The following is a 25838-nucleotide window of genomic DNA, read 5'->3' as shown; positions in this document are numbered from 1 at the left end:
GGGAGGATGGAAGAACAACAGAAAAGGGAACATAATGCGCCAACGTGTTTCATTGCTCTTTATACGGTGCGGCTGCAAACACACACACACACACACACACACACACACACACAAACACAAACACACACACACACACACACACACACACACACACAAGACATGAAATGTATTAAAGCGGTGGTCACGCGCTCCGCTCTGATGTGAACAATGAGACAAAGTGCTTTTTATTTGTCTGAGCCTGTGATGTGTATTACAGCCACTCTATTCAGAGTCACAGCACAGCGCTGGCCTCCGATACGATATATAAGTCATGCACATGCGTGCTGACTACAGCGTAACATCTGTCTGGCTTGATGCCTGAAAATAATCAAACACATATCCATATCCATTGAAATATAATATTTTATAACTCAAGAGAATCAGACATTGTGATGTGCACAAAATTCTGCACATTAAGTTGTTCAAAAGTGTCAATAAAGACATTTATAATGTTAAAAATATATATATTTCAAATAAATGCTGTTCTTTTGAACTTTCTGTTCATCAAAGTATCCTGAAAAAATAAAACGTAGCACAGTTTCCACACAAAAAATATAAAACAGCACAATGGTTTTCTACATTAATAATAATCAGAACTGTTTCCTGAGCAGAAAATCTGCATGTTAGAACGATTTCTCAAGGATCATATGACACTGAAGACTGGAGGAATAAATTATATGTTATAATAAATTCACATAGAAAACTGTTACATTAAATTGCTATACTATTTCTCAATTTTGACGTGTTTGCTGTATTTTTAATCAAACAAATGCTGCCTCGATGAGCATAAGAATTGCATTGCTATGCACTGTTTTGTTGGTGCATGTAAAACGAATAAGATATTTTACAATTAGACATTTAACAGATGCTTTTATCCAAAGCGACTTACATATGAGGACAATGGAAGCAATCAAAATCAACAAAAGAGCAATGAAAAAAGTACTATAAGTCTCAGTTAGGATATTTAGTGAAATTTTTTTTTTCTTTTAATTAAAAAAGCACCCCTTTTAAGCCATCCAGAGCAAATACACACATACCGAGAAACTAAATATTTCACAGTATATCTGTTTATTATTTAATATTTAAATTTCATCAAAGGATGTTTTCTTTTTCTTTTGCTGTATTCCCCAGCTCTAATAAGCATGCATTCGCACCGCAGTGTGTCAGCATGAATGCAAACCATTGTAAAAGTATCGTCCTCTCTTTCGCTCACAGAGATGTATCAGTTTTCGGTCTCGGAGGGTGCGGCCGTCGGGACGCCGATCGGGCGGGTGATCGCGACAGATGCAGACATGGGCGAGAATACGGATATGAGTTACCTGATCAAAGACGAGGAGGGCGGAGAGCTGTTCAGAGTCTCCACTGATGGAGATACACAAGAGGCCATCATCACCATCAAAAAGGTAGATAAAAGACATTTGACGCTCTGAAGGTCATCCTGCCCTTCACATGTGGCCGTATGCTGTAGTTTGTTGATAGCTAGTGATTTTTAACATCAAGTGGTGATTCAACACAGCACCAAAATTCTTCATATATATATATATATATATATACCTGAGCCTGAGATATGAAAAATCTCTGTTTTATTAAATGGAAATGTTTATTGAATTTGATGCATCAAACTTTTATGGCTCATATAGTATGTAAATCAAGTAAGATTTTTGTAACAGTTAAAATGCATATAAATATCAGTGGTCACTCTATATCTCCAATAATACGTCTTAGTGAGATCATCCAAACATATAATGCAATGCAATGCAATGCTGATTGAGAGATGAAGAAATAAAGGCTCCTCAGAAGATGTGAGATGTTCTGGAGGCTTGTGAAGATCATTCCTCCGCTGAGGAACAGTGAAAGTAAAGCTTGCTGGAAACAAACGCTCCTCAAAAGATCCTGATGATCAGATTTGAGACTCTAAAACATGATTGATGGAGAATCAAGTAAAGCTGAGCTGCTTCAGTCCAGTAAGAGTTCATCTGGAGATATTACTGCAGTTATTCTGATGTTTATTTGACAGCAAAGAGACACGTGAAGCACCAGCTGAAGTAATTGGATATTTGTCCAATTATACTAAGATTATTCGGAGCCTTAGAATTTGTGTATTTTAGTCTTTGTAGTTTCTAAATGTCTCTTGTATTTCAGCCTCTTGACTTTGAGAACAAGCGCACTCATAATGTGGTTGTCGAGGCTGTGAACAAACACGTGGACCCTCGTTTCGTGGATCTCGGCTCTTTCCGGGACCAAACCATCGTGCGGGTCAGTGTGTCGGATGTGGACGAGCCTCCCATCTTCATCCCTTCGACCGGCACCATCATGGAGGTTCAGGAGGATGCTCGCTTGGGTGCACTGGTCGGGATTGTGACTGCAAAGGACCCGGATGTGGATAACGTTCCCATCAGGTACAGTACATCCCATAAATAAACCGCACTACTGAATTTACACAAGTAGGATCATTTAGGGTAAGATTTCATTTGGAAATGTGTCATAAAATGTAAGAGAATTGGGTCATGAATGCTGTTTTATGTTGCGCTGTGATGGGATGTTGTTTCAGGAACATTTCCTACTTGTATATTTAGTGTCATTTTGCATGTTTTTAAAATGTTTTAGTATAATATATGCTTCTGTTGAGTTTTGAGTTTACTGTTGAGTTTTATTATTTTATTTTACTTTTATTTACACAAAAATAGAGTTTACAGTACAAAATGTTCTTAGATTTTCTGCATCCAACATGTTTGTGTGTCTGTATAATAAGATATGATGGACTTGATATTAAGACATGCATGATATTAACTAACTTACTTACTAACTAACTTAAATAAGTAAACAAATTGTTTCACACTGCATATAAATATTGTCAACATTCTAATTACTTTTTTTTTTTTTTATATAAGTTTTAGTATTTTTTTGTTGGGCTAATATCATTTATATATATATTTTTTTTTGTATTTTTTTTTTTGGGGGGGTACTAATTACTGTTAATTTATTATTATTATTATTATTTATATACTTTTATATAATGTAAAGCTATTATTGTGATAATTTCTAAAATTTCTAAGAAAGAATAACTTTTTTTATATGTTTAAAGAATGTATAGCCATTATTATTTCTTTTTTTTTTTCATTTAAATTTTGGTATTATCTGTAGTAATTTTTTCATGTGTCTGTTATTATTATTAGGGTTTTTTTAAGAAAGAAAGAAAGAAATTGAAAAAAGAAAGAAACCCTTTTATTCAGCAAGGAAGCATTACATTGATCAAAAGTGTCAGTAAAGGCATTTATATGATATTAAGCAACACAACAGTTTTCATCATCGTTATAATAAGAAATGTTTCTTGAGCAGAAAATCAACACATTTGAATGATTTGTGTGTAAATCATGTTATAGAAAGTCTGCAGAACTTTAGGCCTGAAATATTTAGAAGTAATATGCCCAGACATTTCTAGAAAAATTGTTGCATGGGCAAAACTTTGTTGCACAACTCTGCAGCTATAGATCTTACAGGGGCTTTGAATTTAAATACATCATTATGCTTGGCAGCGACGGTGCTTTATCAGCTATTTTATCACAATGCACAACTTCAGTGACTGTGAGCCTCAATAAGATAAAGTGAAAAGGCAAAACAGTTTGTTTATGTGTGTATTTGTGCGTTTGTGTGTGTGTTCACAGTCACACCCTGGCCACAGTCCACTTCTTCTTAGTTTAGACAAGGATCAATTTCCTCCATTGAGGAGCCTATTACTGGAGATATATATCGAGTCATGGAAGCGTTACAAAGTGTGGCTCTTGGAATGTGCTCCCATTACGCTATGGGCATCTTGGCACGCACAGTTATCAACCTGCCATCCTTCTTTACAAACACACACACACACACACACATGCATGCCGTCCAGAAAAGCCGTTTCACCTCCAGGCCTTGGGAAGCATGTCAAATGTCTGCTCGATCGCAAAAACTTCCTGTCTGCTGTTGTGTAGTCTTGCGTGTCCAGACCTGTGACTTCAGGCATAAAGTGTGGTTCACACTGCAGCTCATTCTGGCCAGGAACGGCACGCTTATGTGGGAAGAGACAGCGTGACTGACATGTGAAGTGATCGAGCACAGTTTGTTTTTATATGCCTTTAAGGGGCAGGTTTATCAGAAATAGATTATACTGCAATAATCTGGCATGGAGAAGCCCTCGAAAATTGTGAAAGATAAAGATGCATAGTGCATAATTTTCAGGTATCAGAAAGCTTTTATTTATTATTTATTTGCTTTGATCATTTATCAGATAATCATGTTTTTTAATCGTCCTTCTAAATTTCAAAATGTTAAGCATTTTAAACTGTATTAAATGCTTTTTTTCATAATTTCACATTGTCGTGATGCATACATTTACTTATAGCACTGATTTTTTTGCTTTAATTTTTCAATTATTCATAGCAAAAGCACAAAATAGATTTTCATAAGTCTTCTGATTTTAAAAGATGTGACGTAGATTTAACATAGGATAAACAATAACGAAAACAGCATCACTTCTTTTGTTTTACATTTATATTGCCAAAATTATAATTACTATAGCTATAAACTATAGCTGTAACTTGCTATGAAATTTTGATTTAAATATATTAATGTATTACTGTATATTTGTTGTTGTTGCTGTTTTTTCAGTGTTGTTTTAGTTTTATTTAATTTTATAATACTAGATACATGAATACTATAGTATTAATTCATATTTTAAATTTGCTTTTATATTTATTTATTTATTTTTTGTAGTTTTATTTGTAGTAATTTTATATATATATAAAATTTTATTAAATACATAAAATTTTCTTTCATTTTTTTTATTTTTTTTAGATTTTGCTAAGGCAACTTTTTTTAATTGAATAGTTAATTTAAAAAATGTTAGGCATTACATAAAATTTTCTTTCAGAGGCTGTAGAGGTGATATATCCACTAAAACAGATGTCAGATCCAATTCCGTAGTTGCTGGATCCATCTAGTAAAGGCACAAATTAAGACCTGCTTTTCAATATTTGATGACACTAACCTGTTAATCTTTGGCAGTGATAATTTGTTTCCAGTCGGACTGATAAAGACCCCTTTGTGAGTCAGTCAAATTAGAGTTTGTTAGATTAATAAATTTTTTTTGTATATAGCTTACATCAGACGGTCAGTGATTGGACTGCAGGTGGTCTGCGGCTGCGTCGTCTGAATTGCGTAGCGAACCCTGGCCATTATCAAAGACACCCGCCCTGCATTTCGGTCACGCAATTCGACTTCCTGATAGAGCTTTTTATTCTCCAGAGCCATCAGCGCACAGAAATATGATTTACTCATAGCCGCAGCTCAAAGGTGACGCACAAGGGAAGTAAAAGGCTTTGGCTGGCCGTATAGTCTCTCTATCACACATACACGTAGCCTTTGCAAATTACCTCCATTAAAAATGCATGAGGCTGCGCTCAAAGTGCTCCAGGTGTTATAAAGCACAGCGCAGTGGCAGGAAACTCTGCTGGTTGGCTGGCACACGTCGGAGTATGGCGTAGAGCCCATGCCCATCGGTACCACTTTAATCATCTCCATTGGACTCAGCTAGCAAACATGGGCTTTGCCCAGAGCCCCATCACTCTCTCCTGCACCCATACCACCCAATACCAGCGGGACAGCGGACGGATGAAGCCCTCGGAGAGCACTATACCTGCTGGAAAAACACACTTCTGCTATTTGGACAGGAAATATCTGTTTGTTTTCCTTCAGCGCTGGCTTTTTATGAGCTCCAAGAGAGACATTGATAACTGTGCTACATTTAAATCTCTTTTTATTTCTTTAGACACTGCAAGAAATTACTTTATAAAAAGTGTTTTTGTCTTGTTTTTCAGTAAAACAGCTAAACATTCTTGAATCAAGATACATATACTTGAGAAGCAACATTTTTTTTTTTTTTTTAATAAAAATATTTATGCTTAAATATCTTGAATATTAAATATCTTTCGATGGAGTAAGAAAATCCCATTATTATATTTTTCATAATCTCACTATAAGAACAATTTAACAAAAAAATCAAAAAAAAATATACTCATACAAGATTTATACTTAGATCTGGAGAAATGTAGCATTGCATCAGTGTCTCACCAGCGGATCCTCTGCAGTGAATGGGTGCCGTCAGAATGAGAGTCCAAACAGCTGATAAAAACATCACAATAATCCACAAGTAATCCACACCCCTCCAGTCCATCAGTTAATGTCTTAAGAAGCCAAAAGAAACAAATCCATCTTTAAGACATGTTTAACTTCAAACTGTTGCTTCCAGCTAAAAGCCGAGTCCAGTGAAAAAGTGGTCTGGTCTGAATCAGGAGAGAAATCTGCACAGATCAAGCACCCGTTACAAGCCAAAAAAGCTCTTAACAAATACTTGGCTGGATTTTGATGTGAGAGACAAAAGATGACTTTTTCACTGGAGGAAGCATTATTATGGATTATGGAAAACGTCTTAATAATGGATTTGTTTCTTTTGGCTGTTAACTGATGGACTGGAGTGGTGTGGATTACCAACAACAACTTATCTACATCCAAGAAAACCATACTATATTTGACATTCCTTTAATTTTCTCAAGTAAGGGAGCAAAATAATCTTTGTATCTGTATCTTGACTTAAGAATGTTTAGATATTTGTACTGTAAAACAAGTCGAAAATGCTGTGCAAGAAAATCATTCTTTGCAGTATAGATCGAAGTTTTACTTTTCTTAAACTTTACAAGTGTTTGGGTGACATTGATTTCAAGGGCAGAGCTGTGCTGCTAGTTTTCTAAGCAACCAGACGTTTTATTCCCATGACGGCAGGAACAGCAGACCAAATACTATTTCAGGTTTTGTTTCAGTGCATGTATTAGTTTTTGTTTATTTGTTCATGAAAAACGTTTTTGAATGCAGCTGTACATTAGAAATTGGACCACTCAAGGCCTTTATTAAATCAAAGCACGCTGGACTTGTGCTTCCATGACAATTAAAAGCCAATAAGAATAAAGTAGTTGAGAAATCTTTTCCACGGCCCAAATTCAGGATCTTCTGCACCTCGACTTTAATAGCTTCTTTTCTTCCATCTCCCTTTGGGCAGTTTAACTTTTTCCAAAGCGCCGCCTCAACCTATTGGCACAGAGTAATAAGCACAAGGTAAAATAAGAAGTGAATTAATTCATATGAATTTGTATTCCACATAAAGTCTAAACCTGCAGAAGCTGACATTAAACCCGCAAGAGTTCTGAAAAGGAAGCGAGTATGACGAGTCAGAGGGGAAAATAACAAAACCCTCATTGAGTTTTGTCGCCTCATCTCTCTGTCAGTGGTGTTTGTATTCCACATGGGATGAAAATATATTTTGCTTTATTAAAGCACTTTATGAAATATTAATCATTTGTTTGGAGAGGGCAATTGAAGTACTGACTCCAGTTTGTCCTCACAATTCGTGACTAGAAGTTAACACAATTAAATTATGATCTGTCTGTCTATCTATGTATCTATCTGATTTTTTCTGCCTCTTTAAACCCTTATTTGTGCTTTATTCCCAGGTTCTCTATAGACCAGAGCACAGACCAGGAGCAGATCTTTAACATCGATCCTGTAACAGGCGCCATCACTCTGGGAAAGATCCTGGACCGGGAAACTGCCGGCTGGCACAACATCACCGTTACCGCGGTGGAAGCAGGTACAAACCCTGTTTACTGCACTCCATCAATCGCAAACGAGTTCCAGTCAAGTGGCCCAAATTCTGTGCAACTAAATTAGAGACTCCATTCCCTTAAAGTCAAAACAGAGGGATGGTTTTCTGTTTAGTATGGTGTTTGCTGAAGTATTATGTGTGTTAATGCTGAGATAATGAAGCTAAAGCAGTTACTGTGTTTATATAAAACACGAAATAACAAATAACCCCAGTGTTTTACATTGTTTTCGCATGACAGATTGATGCAGAAATCAGTTTAACCCTTGTTATGTGCTGAAAGTCCTTTAGCTAATATAGTGTTAATTTGGTAAAAAAAAAAAAAAATGCTTGTAAATCCCATTATTAAATCTTGGATGAAATCTTTTTATCAACTTGTTTTCTTTCAAACAGCACAAGTCTTGTATTTTTTCATCATAAGGCTTTTTGATCTGAGCTCACACATTACAGTTAAAAAAAAAAAATAAAATTGAGATGCATAAGCTCAGATCAATGAGGCATATGATCAAGAAATGTAAAACCTGTGCTAACTGAAAGAAAACAAGTTGATAAAAAAGACCAATATTTGGTAATAATAAGGTATACATTTTTTTGTTTTTTTTTTATTTTTGTAGGCCAGTCATTTTTGACTGGGAACCCCACAGAAAAATCCCCCAAAAGTACTGAAATTATCCAGTTTTTGAGGGAAGTTGTTATACCCTGTGTGAGCAAAACTGGTATGTTTTAGTCAAGTGCTATTAACTAGCATTTCTGGGAAAAAGAAAACCCTCTTCAATATGAGGGTTAAGAAACTGTACAATGCTTTTCAAGTATATTGACACCTAAAAAAACACACCTGAAAAAAAAAAAACACCTGAATGTCATGGCTTTAAAAAACAAAACCTAAGCGAGTTAACATAATGCTACAACATTCATGCATTTATGCACGTCCAAATACTTTTTTGGGTCAATGCATATGTCTTAGAGCATATATTATCTTTTCTCATCTAGTAATGCGACCTGTGCATCTTTTCTGAACATTAAAGGAGTCATGAAATGCCTAGTCCGCTGCTGTGATTGGCTAACATCTTTGCATATGAAAAGAGAATTACATGTGGACCTCTCTAAAACCACCAATATTAACTAACTGTGAAAAGTGTTGATTATAGCATTATATATGTATAGGTTGCAGTGCTGCAATAGCCAAACGCAGTCATATCTACTGTCACATGATGCGATGATTGAATACTTCCGTCATAACTTACACAGTGAGAACAGAATGTAAATAATTCAGAGACTTGTTGAGCAGTGTTGACTGTCACTGATGCAAAATTCTGATGCAGAAATCAAATCACTGATGAACTCCTGCGATTATAAAGAGACTGATCTTTGATTACTTTCTGTATATAAAATTAACCACAGTGTAGAGAACAGCTGGTTGATCGTTGAAGTTGATGGTTTAGTCACTGGCTTGATTCGCTCATGCATAAACGGCAGTAAAGCACATCTGTACGTAAACACTTACATATTACACCGATCACAGCTCATCCAATGCAGTTTCAGATTTGATGTTCCTCAAGGTTAGGTTATAAAGTTTGCGACATATTTGCCCTGATTACCCCGAACGATGATGCATGTTAAGGAGCACATCAAGAAGAAATTGTGAAGTCTCGTTCATCCCGATTTCAAGTCCAGGTTTTTTGGGAAAATAGAACAGAATAATTCATATTTTAAACGTAGGAGTTAGTTTTAAATTTTCTGAAACTTACAGCAAACCTCTAAAATGTGTCAAGTTCATTTTGTCTTTCCATTTCGTAACCCTTTTAACCCTCTCGCTTTAACATTCAGATCCCAATTCTGGAGTCTTAAACTATTTGTTTTTCTCAAGACATATGATCGCTCTTTCTAAGAGTTGCATCACATCTTGGGTTTAAGTCGAAATTTGTTGTATTAAAGTTGAGAGAAAGCAGTTCAATCTCAATCTTAGAAACAAATACCAGGGTTTTGCTGCAAGGTAAAGTCCTTTTTTGCAGAAAAGAAGTAGCTTTAGCAAAGTCAACAGCTTAATCAGAATTCCCAGCTTGTGCTCGCTCACTGCAGAAAACATGGGATCTGGAGTCGCTGGGCAATGAGGCGTCGAGTGGCCAGTTTGGAAACGCTTTTCATAATTCCCTCGTACATTCCTATTTTAAAATTTCACACTCCACTCAAGAGCGTAATGAGTGTTCATCGAAGAGTTACGTCTGCAGATCGATGCGCGGCGAGCGTTTCGCGCCCCATTGCTGGTGATATTAGTAAATATGATATTTCAGACAAAATCTGGGAAATCTTGTCATGCACAGAATGCAGTTCAGTATGCCTCAGTTGGCTGGGAATAAATACAATTTCAATCTTTTCAAGGCTGTTGGTTTAGTCCTACTAAAGCAGGCGTGGCACACGTCTACCGATCGCGCCGCGCTCCAGCGCTAAAAGTCAACTTGAGGAGATGAAATTTTCTTTGCTGTCCAGAAGGAGTTATCAGCTCGGCTTCTTTGCGAAGTCTTGGCACGATGCTTCCAGACTGGAGTTTTACTGTCAGAAAGTCTGGCAGGCCGTCGGCTCGCCGCAGAATCCTATCTGCTCAAGAAGAGTGACATATAATTTCTGTGCGTTTGATAGGCTGTTGATATCAAACTGCAGACAGGCTCTCTCTCTCTCTCTCTCTCTCTTACTCGCTTAGTCTTTTTCAGGTGATAAATAGAGGAAAAACCATCATGTCTTGCCCTTAGGGTAAAGAGATACTAAGAACACAGTTGTGTCTTTATCTCGACAGAAAGGACATTTGGTGTGGAGAGTGAAAAATAACTGCACTGCGCTCTCTCTGGATTTTGAGCCGTTTCAAGGCTCCTGCCCTTTCCGGCCATAAGAAATGCAGAAGGGTTTATATGTAACAAAAAATGACATTTCTGTAATCATGGCCAATCTTCTTGCTTTCATTTTTAATGAAAATGCCAAAGTAGAGCGAGCACGACCGGAGGAGCTCCAGTGGATTCCACCGCTGGTCGAGTTCTGCTTCTCAAGTGGCTTTTGCATTGGACGTCACATGGCAGCATTACGATTTATTTTTATTTTTTTTCTTGATTTGAATGCGTTCATGCAGTTATTGACCTCTAAAATACCAGAAAGTTTGATTTGATGAGCAGTCTTTGACATCAAGGACAAAATTAAATGTATTTTCTCATCATATTGGTGAATTGAATTAAGCATGAAGCTTTGATCATAAATATAAATTTAGTTAAATGTATAATAAAAAAAGAAGAAAAAATATATATACACTCTAAGAGATATACTCTTATTACTAATAGTGTGTCTCTAACTTCAGTAGAGTTAGAAGAAGGAATTTAATTCAAGATATATTCTCTGAAACACGTCTTAATATCTCATGCAATTTTGCTTCTCTAAATAGATTTTAATTTTAAGGATGTATCTTTTTTATATAATTTATTATTATTATTATTATTATTATCATTAAAATAATTAATATTATTATTATTATTATCAACTAATTTGTTGAATCTATTATTATTATTATTATTATTATTATTATTATTATTATCATTTAATTATGGTAGCTCATCAGTCACTGTTTTATATTTATAACTGCAAATATATCACTAAAAACTAATTTGTTGAATCAACTGTTTATTTTTAGTAATAATAATACAATTAGTGATATAATTATTATACTGTTTTTCCAACTTGATAATATTAGAGTTCAAGGAAACAAAAAAAAAAAAAAAAAAAACTTCTTAATATCCTCTGCAAGTTTGCTTCTCATAATACATTTTATTAAGAATGACTTTATTAAGAATCTTTTTAAATAGGAAATTTTAAGAAAATCTTCATCAGATATGATCTATCTTGTTTCCTTGCAATTGCATTACTGATAACAATTTTTTTTTTTTTTATTCATTCATTCATGCATTTGTTGTAATTTTATTTGGTTTTTCAAAAATTACTCTCAGAGTTTTAACATGACATGTTGCTGTTCTGTTTTCCAAATACAGTGCATTCAGTTTTAATGCATTGCATGCAAGTCTTATTAGGAGAGAGAGTGACTGTACTGGCCAGGGTTGTTTTATTCTTGAGGAGACAGATGAAGTTCATCAACATGATTCACACATTTCATCTGCAGCGATGACCCGAGTTCACAGACGTTTATTGCATCTGACATCGTCTGTCCGAGAGGCCGTGACGCAGTGAAAATAAAGCAGCAGTGCTTTTACTATCAAAGTTAAATTTAGCCCTTTATACACTATTTTAAATGAGTCAAGCTCGTCCAGACTAGAAATTCACTTATTGCTTTCACGCCAAATTGCTGCTCTTGGACGTCTCTGATGTCTTCAGGCGTGGGTTGAGGACAGAGATATTGTTTTGTCAATTTGCACAACATTTGAAGCTCATTAGGCACGGTTAGTGCAACCGGGAGAGCTGATAAAACAAGACGAGTTGAATTTAATATTTAGGCCATAGGTCTGCAGTCTGTGTCAGTTCTGCTAATTCAGTGCCAACTATCACGCAGGGAAGGTTTTCGTCTGCTGCGCGTAACTCCCGCTGGAGCTCTTATGAGTCAGAAATGCACCAGAGGCAATCTGAACGTTCTTTTCTTTATTTTCTTCTGTTTTTATGAGACAAACATTTAACTGGATATGAATCATGCAAGATTGGTTAAACTTTCTTTAAATATGTTTTCCCACAATGTGTAGAGAAACTGATTTACAAAGTACCAACTCTGTCATTTTAAAATATTATTTTTAAACTGGCTATTATGAAAGACTAAGAGGATGCATTCAGTTTCAGATTTGATCTTTTAGACATATATGCAATGACCTCCACATTACCGAAATAAATGTCAAATGGCAGTGACTTGTAAGAAAATAAAGAAATTTTACTGGCCGGTATTTCTTTATTATATTTTTTTACTTACAAAATAAATGAATAAAAATTCAAATAATGTATTTTGTAATTAAATATTTTAATTTAAATCATCACAAAATATAAAATATTACCAAAATAAGCACAAAATAGTAAATATTACCACAATAATTTTTTTTTTGAATTTTTTATTTATTTATTTATTTAAATCAGACAATATATCTTGATATATCACAATAAATATTTTGCTGTTTTATTTTATGATGCAAAATTTTAATTCAGTGTAATATTTTATCTGTTATATTTAGACATACATGCTGTGACCTCCAAGTTAATTAACACTGGTGCATTAACACAGCAATTAATTAGCAAAAAAATGTTGTCATATTGCGCATCTTCATCTGAAATAAAGAATCTATTATTGTGTTGTCATTTGTTATTTGCTGTTACTAACAATGAGTGTTTACTGCCGTGTTATCTACGTGTATGAGACAACGATCGTTGAGATAGCAGTTCATAATCACCCTCCTGTCCTTTTGGATTTAGCGCACTGCCAAACTCCATAAGACTTCATTTCTGTCTAAGTCGCGTGCCGCGCTCCGCGACATGCTTTCAAACAGGATTGAGGAGCAGCTTTTCTAATATAGTGCCTGACTGGTAATATGTCATGAAGATATGTGGCCGTCCAACATCTGCTGCATGGGCTGCTAACAGAAGCCCTGCATCCTGTAATCTGCTCAAATCCCTTCTCTTTATATCGCAGACGCACATCGCTAGTTAAATATAGCTCTGATATCTGCTCTATATAAGCACAGAGAAAGTACTTCTGGCTTTAGAGGAATAATACACTTGAAATCTGTTCCTTATGCATTGTTGCACTTAATCAGAGCTTTGTGTTCTTATTCTGTTCTTGTTTATTTGAGCGAATCTCATGAAAACTTGTCCAATACTCTACAAAATCAGCACAGTTTTTTCTTTCTGCAATTAATCTCAGATTTGTACTATAATATACAGGTGCTGGTCATATAATTAGAATATCATCAAAAAGTTGATTTATTTCACTAATTCCATTCAAAAAGTGAAACTTGTATACTATATTCATTCATTACACACAGACTGATATATTTCAAATGTTTATTTCTTTTAATTTTGATGTTTATAAATAACAACTAAGGAAAATCCCAAATTCAGTATCTCAGAAAATTAGAATATTGTGAAAAGGTTCAATACTGAAGACACCTGGTGCCACACTCTAATCAGTTAATTAACTCAAAACACCCTGCAAAGCCTTTAAATGGTCTCTCAGTCTAGTTCTGTAGGCTACACAATCACGGGGAAGACTGCTGGATTGACAGTTGTCCAAAAGACGACCATTGACACCTTGCACAAGGAGGGCAAGATACAAAAGGTCATTGCAAACGAGGCTGGCTGTTCACAGAGCTCTGTGTCCAAGCGCATTAATAGAGAGGCGCGAGGGAAGGAAAAGATGTGTGATAGAAAAAAGTGTACAAGCAATAGGGATAACTGCACCCTGGAGAGGATTGTGAAACAAAACCCATTCAAAAATGTTTGGGGGAGATTCACAAAGAGTGGACTGCAGCTAGAGTCAGTGCTTCAAGAACCACTACGCCCAGACGTATGCAAGACATGGGTTTCAGCTGTCGCTTTCCTTGTGCTAAGCCACTCTTGAACAACAGACAGCGTCAGAAGCGTCTCACTTCAAAAAGGACTGGACTGCTGCTGAGTGGTCCAAAGTTATGTTCTCTGATGAAAGTAAATTTAGCATTTCCTTTGGAAATCAGGGTCCCAGAGTCTGGAGGAAGAGAGGAGAGGCACACAATCCACATTGCTTGAGGTCCAGTGTAAAGTTTCCACAGTCAGTGATGGTTTGGGGTGCCATGTCATCTGCTAGTGTTGGTCCACTGTGTTTTCTGAGGTCCAAGGTCAACGCAGCCGTATACCAGGAAGTTTTAGAGCACTTCATGCTTCCTGCTGCTGACCAACTTTTTGGAGATGCAGATTTTCATTTTCCAACAGGACTTGGCACCTGCACACAGTGCCAAAGCTACCAGTACCTGGTTTAAGGACCATGGTATCCCTGTTCTTAATTGGCCAGCAAACTCGCCTGACCTTAACCCCATAGAAAATCTATGGGGTATTGTGAAGAGGAAGATGTGATATGTCAGACCCAAGAATGCAGAAGAGCTGAAGGCCACTATCAGAGCAACCTGGGCTCTCATAACACCTGAGCAGTGCCACAGACTGATCGACTCCATGCCACGCCGCATTGCTGCAGTAATACAGGCAAAAGGAGCCTCAACTAAGTATTGAGTGCTGTACATGCTCATAATTTTCATTATCATACTTTTTAGTTGGCCCAAATCCTTTCTTTGTATTGGTCTTAAGTTATACCTCTAATTTTCTGAGATACTGAATTTGAGATGTTCCTTAGTTGTCAGTTATAATCATCAAAATTAAAAGAAATAAACATTTAAAATATATCAGTCTGTGGGTAATGAATGAATATAGTATACAAGTTTTCAGTTTTTGAATGGAATTATTGAAATAAATCAACTTTTTGATGATATTCTAATTATAACAATGCACAAAAAAAATCCACAATAAATATCAAAATTCATTCATAATTCATTCAACAATGCAGTAAATAATGCCACAATAAATAAAAAATAAATAAATAAATAAATAAATAAATAAACAGAACAATATCGGGCAATATATAAACGCTACCACGATTAATACTTTACGATATGTATTTGTTTTGCTTGTTTATTTATTTGTTTGTTAGTCTTTTTTAATTTAAGAGCATTGATTTTTTTTTATCTTTTCTCTATTAAAAATGCATTATGAATTTAGTTTCAGCTTTAAAATACTTGATTTATTTTATTTTATTTTAATTTAATAATACCACAATAAAAAAATAAAAACTTAAAAATTTTAAATAATTTATATTTTATTTTATTTTATTTTAAATTTTTGTTTATTTGTTAGTTTATTTTCTGTGTTAGATATTATATATAATATTTCAATTATGATATAAATTCTCTTTCTTTAGTTTGATTTTGGGGTGACATTGGTTTTCCAAAAATGTGTTCGGTTTACAGATATGTTTTTGTTTTATAATGCATAGTCAAACAAGACAATGAAACTGCAGTGGTAATTTACATAAGCTACATCACATAACATGCGTGCACTACTGTACATCCCCGTAAATAAACACAAGCATAACAGCAACACTGTGTTAATTAGGAAAGGGTAATTATGTCTCATTACAATTAAAATGGTGGCCCACTCGGTGGCCTGCTGTGGTGCTAAGAAGCATCTCTTATGGAAATTAAAACATTTCTAATGAAATAATGAAGCACAGAAATGAGCTCGGGATCAGTCGCCTCCAACACAGAGAGCTTTTTTAATTACGAGATAATTTTACTTATATGAACTTAAATGGAACTAATTATGTACACATTTTCCAATAATATTTCCATTTTATTGTAGCTTAAGAAGGCCATGATCAAAATGATATTGCAGCCCAATATTGAATCCATTTTTCTGTTTTATGTCATTATGTCAGTCCCAAACGGTGAGCTCTTATCACTAAATTTGTCTGTGTATAGTCTTGTTTGTCTTCGTTAAGAATATGAGTTGCTAATTGTTAATTTGCAGAAGAATTGTCTTCCTGATGAATTCACTGCTGAGAGAGTCGTTTTACTTTGCTTTTATGTTATTTGATGGCGTTAAAGTCTTAATTAGGAAGGTTTGAAGCCCCAAATCCAAACCCTCCTCATCTCCAGCAGGAAACGGTGTTGTGCTGGTCAGTGTCATACACGCATGATGAAGTTGAGATGCAGGCTTTAAAATGCATGCAAAATACAGCTGCAGTGTTTCAGGGGAATCTAACGAGTCAAAATCACAGCGTTTGGGTTTGCTTTTGTCTGCTGCTCACAGATGTGGCCAGTGTAAACTCTGCTGTCGTCATGACGACCGGCGCATGTGTTAAGAGAATTCTTTGTTTCAAATGTAACATTCTGCGTGCGATACATTGTTTCCTGTGATTGGGATTCTATTGAGAATACACTGATGCTACATTCAAGCTGTGATATATTCTGGCCTGTATGTCAGACTGCAGTATATCAGGAGGGTAAACAAGTGTCCTCTGCAAAAACTTCTAGTGTAAAATGATACTGTTACTGAGTATTATGTTTCTTGTTTTAATAGATACTTTGATATATTTAATGAAAGAATAAAAAAACTAAATAAGTTATGAATAATTTTTTAAGTTGAAAGTTTCTTGTAGAACCATCTATCTATCTATCTATCTATTTATCTATCTATCCCTCCATCCACCATCTATCTATCTATCTATCTATCTATCTATCTATCTATCTATCTATCTATCTATAATCTATCTATCTATCTATCTATCTATCTATCTATCGTTCTATCTATCTACCTATCGTTCTATCTATCGTTCTATCTATCTATCTATCTATCTATCTATCTATCTATCTATCTATCTATCTATCTATCTTTGTTTGTTTGTTTGTTTATTTATTTATTTTGTCTATTTTTTTCCCTGCATTAGATTATAACTGAAAAAAAAACATAAAATCAAAATACAAACAAACCATTTACAAAAAACACAACGCTTGTTATTAAAATTATTAATAACTACTATAATAAACATAAAAATAAAAATAAATAGTATTTTTCAGTGTTTTTATTTATTTATTTATGTATTTATTTATTGATTTATTTATTTCCTATAGTATATCATATAAAATCTAGTATTGTTATAAAATATTATTTTCTTTCCTTTGACTTTATTACAAAAATAAGTGACGTTCAATGGTACACAAGACAGAAACTTGTTATGAATGGTATTTTTCAGTCTTTTATAATGAGTGTGTTTACAGTAAGTTTATGCATTTGTCAGATGCGTTTAATCTGAAGTTATTTGCGGTGTAGTTAGTTCAGACTGTAAGCGTGTGTTTCCTATAAACTGAACCCGTGCTCACGTCACTCCAGCTGACCCACACAAACTAATGTGATATTTTGACTTTTAAAAACATTTAGTGCTGCAAATAACTTCCAGACCAGTTGCGATGGCACTGATGATGGTTGAATCTGCCTCTCCTCAGATAACCAGTCCATGGCGTGTCAGACGGCGGTGAGCATCCGCATCCTGGACGTGAACGACAACCCTCCCGAACTCGCCACTCCTTACGAAGCTTCGATCTGCGAGGATGCCAAACCTGGCCAGGTGAGATAAACACTCAGTCACATCAGTCTAATCAGAACTCACGCTCGCTAGACACGCCTCGATACCATCGCATCAGTGTCTGAAAGCAGATCCGTTGTTCATCACTACTGCAGATTTGATAGGATATCTGCAGTCAGGAGACACTGATTCGGTCGTGTTGATAAAGCTGTCAGCCGCGAAACGGACCTGCAAGGAAAACATTGTCATTTCCATGAAAAGCATATGTGCTTTGACATCAGCCGGCTCCTGTCAGACAGCTGCGCTCACCGCTAATATATATCAGTCGCGGCACGCGCGGGAACATCAGGTGTGCGGCGTGATGAAGTGGTCAGATTCTAATTGCATTGTGGGACTGCCGCACTCAGTGTGGCCTCCCTGATTCACTTTGACGGCAGTTTACAACGCCTAACAAGATTTGTTTTTCCCAAGCTCAGTATCTCGTCTGATCCCGCTGGGCTAATGTAGTTTGGCTCAACTCACCAGTCTCTCCTTCCTGTTTGGCAGTGTCCTAAAAAGCAACCGGTCTGAGAGATACAACGGCGTGACCTCGCATGACCTCCGAACCCGGACCGAAGCGCTGGAGTCCGGCAGAACAATCAGTGTGTGTCAGATTTAGTACCGAGCCAATCGCTTTCCCGTTTTTGTCAGAATAGTTTCATTATTGCTTTGCTCCTGCTTTGGACCTTTTTCAATTGGAAAGAATGATCCGCCTGACATTTCGTCCCAAAGGCAATTTATAAACTCTAGTTGTGAAAAACACGGCAGCGATGAAGCAAACTCACCTGCAGCGCTTTTGTAGCGACTTGTTGCAGATCTTCGCTTTTGTTTACTCATGGAATGGAATAATACATGTTCAGCCCAAAAATGAGACACCTTCCATAAGCTCTGCTCCAAACCTAGTGAGCTGCGGAACACAAAAAAGCTTGAAAAAAATAAAACAAAAAGTGCATTTTTGAGGATATAAAAATCATAAGCTCTGCTCCAAACCTAGTGAGCTGCGGAACACAAAAAAGCTTGAAAAAAATAAAATAAAATAAAATAAAATAAAATAAATGCATATATTGATAAATAAATATTATTTATAATCAACATTTCAGCTTTTTTATATTTTCTATTTTTTATTTATTTAAATATAAAACATATAATTAAAAATAAAATAAAAATATGAACTTCACAATAATAATAAATATTTATATATAAAATACCATTTTTACCATATTTGGTAATATAAAATCATCAACTACAACAACAACAACAACAACAACAATAATAGTAATAATAATAATAATAAAAATAATTCATTATTTCATTATATTTATTAACATATTGTTGATTTTGAATGTTAACAAATATTAACACATACTAAAATAAATAAAATTAAAAATTTATGAATTTTTAATAAATTAACTGGTCCTGTACTGAAAAATAAAAGGTGTCATGCCTTTCTAGGGCATAAGGTGCTTTTGAGACTACTTTGAGAAAGTTTGAAAGGTTTTGAAATCTAACTACACTGGCTTTTATGAAGTACAGTGCACTAAACATTGATCTGAAGAAAGCATCAAGTAGGTTTTTCACGTCATACTGCCATTGACCATGAAAATCTATAGAATGCTGTTCCATGTAAACAAATCGCATGTAGCATGTAGAATAATTTCTGCTAATCCAGACACTTGACTCTGAGCACATAAAGTACTTCATTTGACTGTACCATGTCTTTTTTATGCAAGATATAATGATAATCATCAAATAACAATTACTACCACCACACAGAACAATGTAAACATGTCAATTAACAAATACCCATGAATACCAATACAAATAATCAATCTTAAAATAAAAATAAATTAAAGGGGAAATGGGGCTCAAAGAGACATTAAATAACAAAACTTATTTTGCTCAAAGAACATGATTTTTATTATTATTATTTTTAATAATGACATTATTGTCATGACAATATCACCCCAATTCTTCTCTGTCTGACTGGAATTATTAGAATTTATTTTTAAGTTGTTTTTTTGTCCTCAAAGCTCTGTTTATTTGTTGATCCGTCAAACATTTTCCTGCCTCATTTAGAGCGGCCGTGAAACATAAAGAACAACAAAAGGTTTGCCTGCTTTTTGGAGATGTCATGGAAAATTGTGTGCACTCCTCCTTTCTGTGTGACTTTGCACTCTTCTTCTCGAGGGCTTCGCTCCACAATAGAGGCACTGAATGAGGACTGTTATCGCTGGATTAAGGATTCTCAGAGATTTTTTTGTTGTACAGAACTTGTAACCTTTGTACTACATTTTTGACTTTGTGTAAGAAGGGCTTTTGTCATCTTCCGTTTTTATCCTTTGAATTTTGTAAGGGTTTTTTTTTTTTTATTTATTATTTTTTTTTTTTTTACCATTAAATAACCAAGTTCAATTTGAAAGACTAAAAAATAATCCTGTTAGGTTTTTCTCTTTTTTGCTGAATTTCTGAAGCACCATTTTATATTTTATTTTCTGTCATTATTTTAAGCATCGAAACTCCATTTGAATTGTTTCAGTTACATTTTATGTTAGAAACAAATCTTAAGCAATTAAATTATGCTGCATATATGCATAGAGTAAATGTGATGCGCAGGTGAAAAATAGTTGTTCTAGTAATTACATAATTGTGAATAATTAAAGTCACATGTGAACCATTAAATTAACTACCAGTCTTTTTCTAAAAACACACAACCAAACACACACACACACATCTCCCCCCCCCCCCCCCCCCCCCTACAATAAATATATATATATATATATATATATATATATATATATATATACTATATATATATATATATATATATATATATATATATATATACATATTAAGAAAGAAAGGCTGGTTGATTTCAAATTAATGCTGACATTATATGGAAACTGAAATACTCAGAATAGTTTCATTGTTGAAAAAATAAATAAATATATATATATATATATATATATATATATACAGCTCTGTCTGAAATCCTCAAAAATGTTTAAGAAAGAAAGGCTGGTTGATTTAAAATTTCATGTTGACTTTATATGGAAACTGAAATCCTCAAAAATGTTTTTGGAAAGCACTAGAACTAAAAGGAAACTTGTGTGAGGAGCCACAGAGTCACCAGCAGAGACTTTTTAAGGGTTACCAAGTAGAATAAAGTAAAAGTCTACCTGGAAGAGGGGAGACACAAAAGAGCATGTGTTTTCCTGTTAGATGATAGAGATAGAGGTTTTTTAGTGGAAACTCAAAGCGATACGGGTGGCATCCTGCATCCTGTGATGTAGCGTCACGCTGTGGAGCCGCTTTTCATCCATCCAACTCACTGGACAGAACAAAGACCGAGCGCAACACAATAGTATATACTGAAAAAGATGCCGTTTGAGTCCATAAGAGCTCAGAAGACGTCTCATCTTTCAGCAGGACTGTTTCAAACCAAAGGGCCATGATACCCTCAATCTCATAAAAGCATAAAAATAGAAAAATACCAAGTTCCCCAAATACACCAAATACAGAAGTAAAGTGCAATCCGGCGATGGCTTATCGTAATAAATTTCTCTCATTAAACGCAGGACTCTTTGGAAGCCCCCTGCTGCAGCTTCAGAGATGTAATAGGTTTATGATAACCTGTAGCATGTTTACGTGATTTGTAGTCTGCCACCCCAGGGTGCCCCATTGCGTTGTGTAGACTAAATTGGCTTCGGTGAGCAAGAGACGCTGCGGTTTGTGCGTTAAAACTTTACGTGTGCTCTGGCTCTGTGATTAATCACTTTGGTGATTGGGCTGGAAATTAGGCCTGTGGAGGAACACGCAATTAAATTCGTTTATCTCTCACCTAAGATTGGTGCTTTATAGGAGACACACAAAGCTCGGCCTCCACATAAACACTGGATCGGGTGAGACCGTCCTTTTTGGTTGCACAAGAGGGAACCTGTTTATGTTCTTTACATAAGTTGCATTTTGAATAAATCTTGAATAAATCATGATAGCAGTTTTTTGCCCTAAACAGGCCGGTTGGGTCAGTGTTGCTCAAACAATCAAAGCAATGATTGGATTGCACTACAGTCACAGTGTTTGCACTTTTCAGACTGGCTTACTAGTTGGAAACGGTTACTAATTGCTTCTTCATGTTGAGCTGGTTTTACACTTATGCATTATTCTTCATATTAACCTGGTTTTGTACTTCTTCATATTAAGCTGTTTTACACTCATTACACTTTAATGCGTGATTCAGCATCGATGCATACAAATAAAATAATTGATTTTTAAAAATGTAATCAAACAGGCCTACATCATACATTTTAAAGTATGCTACTCTTATTAAATATTATTTAAAAATAACATGCATGAATATATATATATATATATATATATATATATATATATATTGGCTTTAATGTTTTTAATTAATGCACTAAAGACTATGTGGTTATTTTTACATTTTATTTATTTATTTACATTTATTATGTTTTATTTCTTACTTAAATGCTTCTGTTAAATTAATTTAAATAATATAAAAAAAGTAGAGCACTGCTAATTTCTTTTTTATATTGTATTTTTTATACTGTTTGTTATTTACACCATTGTTGTTATTTTTTCATAACCAAGATAAGATAGCAAAAAGATTGTGATTAGTAATATATGAGAATTAGAATTGAATCTGAACTGGCATGAAGTGATGCATTCTGGGAAGTGAAGTGTTCTTCCACCCTGGTCCACAAAAGTTAATTTATACTGAAATATATAAAATAATATTTATGTTCAAATGCATTTATTTATCCCTCAATCAAGCGCTTTTCTTTATGATTCATATTAGATAGCAGCGATAAATTGAAGAAATAGCTCCCTTTTCATTTATTAGTGTGAATTTTAATTGAATTGGAATTTGAAATTGAATGACAGGAAGAACCATTTGTCATGCATTCTAGGATGAAAAGTTGTTTTTTTATATTTTTATATATATATATATATATATATATATATTAGTATGTTTAATTTATATGCTGATATTAATGAAATCCAAAATTCTATAAGTGATATTTAAATAAATTCAATTAATTCAGAAAGATGCACAACTATGTTGGATAATATGAGAAAAAGTTGATGTTGAGTTAATGTTGATTTCAAAATGAAAAGTATTTATGTGTTATATTAATGACATGAACTGACAATGAATATTATTTTTATTAACTAATGTTATAATAAATACTGTAAAATCAACCAACATTAACTAATGAAATAGTATAGTAAATTTTACTGAGAAAAAAAGACATTTATCTATGTATAATTGACTTACATTTCACAATAGCATAAGACTTTATTAAACCTTTATGTTTTCCTCTTCAGCCTAAGCTGAAAACAGATTGTTTTGCAAAAGACAAACTTAATTAGATTGCGCCTCGAAAATTAGCTATAGAAACCGGATGATATTCTCTTCATATGGCCTGTTGTGTGATTCAAAAACTTGCTTGCTTTCACATTTCACATGACGTTGCACTCTACTGCTAGCCCAATTATCAAGCTTTGTTCGTGTGCCATGCTAGCGTGGCCTTTCTCTGCTCCAGCGCTCACTAGCGTCACCGCTTGTGTTTCTCATAGAACAACAGTGAAATCAGATTAGCTTAAGCCGCTAAATGCATGGAGTTTGATCCCATTTGAAGGATGACAACACAGCGTATTTGTTTGTGTGTAAAAGGTGAATAAATGAGACGGCGGGAGAGAAAGAGGGCTAGAGACATGAAAAAGGACTTAGCCGATAGCTCATAAGCAGCTTTGGCTCAGGGGCGCGACTCCCCTTCCAGCGCTGTGACACCGATGTTAGACATGGAAGGAGAAAGCGTTTATGGGCTCATGCGGATTTAAGTGTCAGGTAGATCTGCAGGCCGTGGGATCCACGGGACGCGCTTTTGATTTTATAGTGGGAAAAAGAAGCAAGCACTAAAAACACACACACATTAGTATTGTCATATATAATTATTGTCCAAAAATGCATATTACCATTGTGCTAGATCTAAAATGCCATAGTATTACCATGACAGCATATAAAAAAAAAACAAAAAAAAAAAACAGAAATATGGTAACACCATGGTGCTTTTTTCTGTAAGGGCTGTTTTTGAACTATTTCTCTTCACTTACAAGTAGTACCATGCTATTACCATGTTTTAGGAACTTACCATGATTCTACCATAGTTTTCTTACCCAAAATAGGGTAAAATAATGGTAGTGCTTTTTTCTGTAAGTTCTTGTTTTGAACGTTCTGTTCACTTACAAATAATACCATGGTACTTTTTGGAGGCGTATCATAGTACTACCGTGGTTTTCATAGAAGTACCACCAAAACATGGTAACACTAATGGTACTTTTTTTGGTAAGTGCGGTTTTAACTATTTCTCTTCGCTTAAAAATGAAACCCCAAAATACCCCCAAAATATGGTAAACTACACATTATCTTGTAAATGCTATTTCACTTTACTTGCAAATAGTACCATGATATTAACATGTTTTAGAACATTTACCATGGTAACTACCATGGTTTTCATAGAAAGTACCCCAAAACATGGTAAATAGATGGTTCTTTTTTTCTGTAAGATCTCGTTTTTAACCCTTTCTCCCCCCATAAAAAAAACAACACTATAATACAATCCTTCTCTTAAAAATACCAAAAAAATATGGTAAAATGATGGGATATTATCCTGTAAATGCTATTTGAACTATTTCTCTTCAGTTGCAAATAGCACCATGGTATTACCATGTTTCATAGAACATGTACAGTACCATGGTTGTACTTTTTTTTTTTTTTTTACCCCAAAATATGTTAAAATAAAGGTACTTTTTTTGGGGAAAGGTCTTGTTTTGAACACTTTCTCTTCACTTACAAATTATACCATACTCCCATGTTTTGGGGACATTTGTAAAAACCCCCAAATATGGCAGCACTATGGTAATTTTTCTGTAAATGGTATTTGAAATATTTCCCATTACTTAAAAATTGTACCATAGTATCATGGTTTTCTTGGAAGTACCATTTAAAAACTATTTTCCAAGAATACCATGATAATTTACAAAATGTCATGATAGTACCATGTTTTTTGTTTTGTTTTGTTTTGTTTTTTTAAAGACATGGTACTTGCTACTGTAAATATAAATACCACAGTGCATTCATTTAATTATTCAGTGCCATAGTTAGAAAAGTGATGCATCTTCCCACAATTACCTTAGTGGGCTTTTAAAAAGATGCAAATGTGTGAAGATACATTTCAAGTTTATCCTTGCAGAGGTCTCTGATTCACTGCGCGTCCCCTTCATGATCTCGTTGATTATCTACACGCCTGACCCTTGTTCAGATTGCCATGTGAAGCGGTGTGAGCGCGTAACCCTGTGGTATTTGGTGGTATGAGGAGGGAAAGATCTCATATGAGTGCATGTGCAGGAGAAAAAGAGGGTGGATCAAATACTAAGAACGTCGCCAGGCCTGGCAGCATCCACACAAGGAAAAACGGCACAGGGGCCTCCCGTGAAGGCAACAGCCTAAGAAACGGCCCGGGGAGTTGGTCCACACAAGACATCAAACGGCACAGAGCGGCTCTCCGTGACAGATCACAGGGGTCTGGTCCTCCCGCGGGACAGTCCCGGCTACATGACTAATGTTTGAGGGGAAAAGTACACTCTCGCTCCCATGCGCACGCATACACGCGCAGACGGCCGTGGAGATGGATTGGATCCCAATCGCATGGTGACACATACACCGAACCCGTGTTGAATTCACTCCTACAGCCAAAAATGAAAATGTACCCACCCTCATTTCATTCAAAGCACATATGATTTTATATTTCATTACTTCTGAGGAAAATAGCAGGAATTATGTTGCTGAAAGTTCAGGCTGGAGCTGAAGCTGTGAACTAGGAGTTTTAGGAATCAATTTTTTAAGGTATTATTTGG

General features: G+C 35.0%; 1 protein-coding gene across 4 annotated transcripts in view; it reads left to right on the top strand.

Annotated features, from left to right (window-relative positions):
- The window catches only part of LOC109092064 (cadherin-22), a 193315-nt gene that overhangs the window by 134062 nt on the left and 33415 nt on the right, over window positions 1-25838 (top strand). For all 4 annotated transcript variants that reach the window (XM_042726665.1, XM_042726668.1, XM_042726667.1 and 1 more), the window contains 4 exons: window positions 1255-1442; window positions 2182-2438; window positions 7581-7717; window positions 17779-17900. In XM_042726665.1, coding sequence (XP_042582599.1) covers window positions 1255-1442; window positions 2182-2438; window positions 7581-7717; window positions 17779-17900 — 704 coding nt within the window. The remainder of the gene's footprint in view (window positions 1-1254; window positions 1443-2181; window positions 2439-7580; window positions 7718-17778; window positions 17901-25838) is intronic.

Source organism: Cyprinus carpio, chromosome B6 (assembly GCF_018340385.1).
Source record: "Cyprinus carpio isolate SPL01 chromosome B6, ASM1834038v1, whole genome shotgun sequence".
Taxonomy (NCBI): domain Eukaryota; kingdom Metazoa; phylum Chordata; class Actinopteri; order Cypriniformes; family Cyprinidae; genus Cyprinus; species Cyprinus carpio.
Note: the sequence above shows the minus strand (reverse complement) of the source record. Positions and strands in the feature narration are given on the sequence as shown.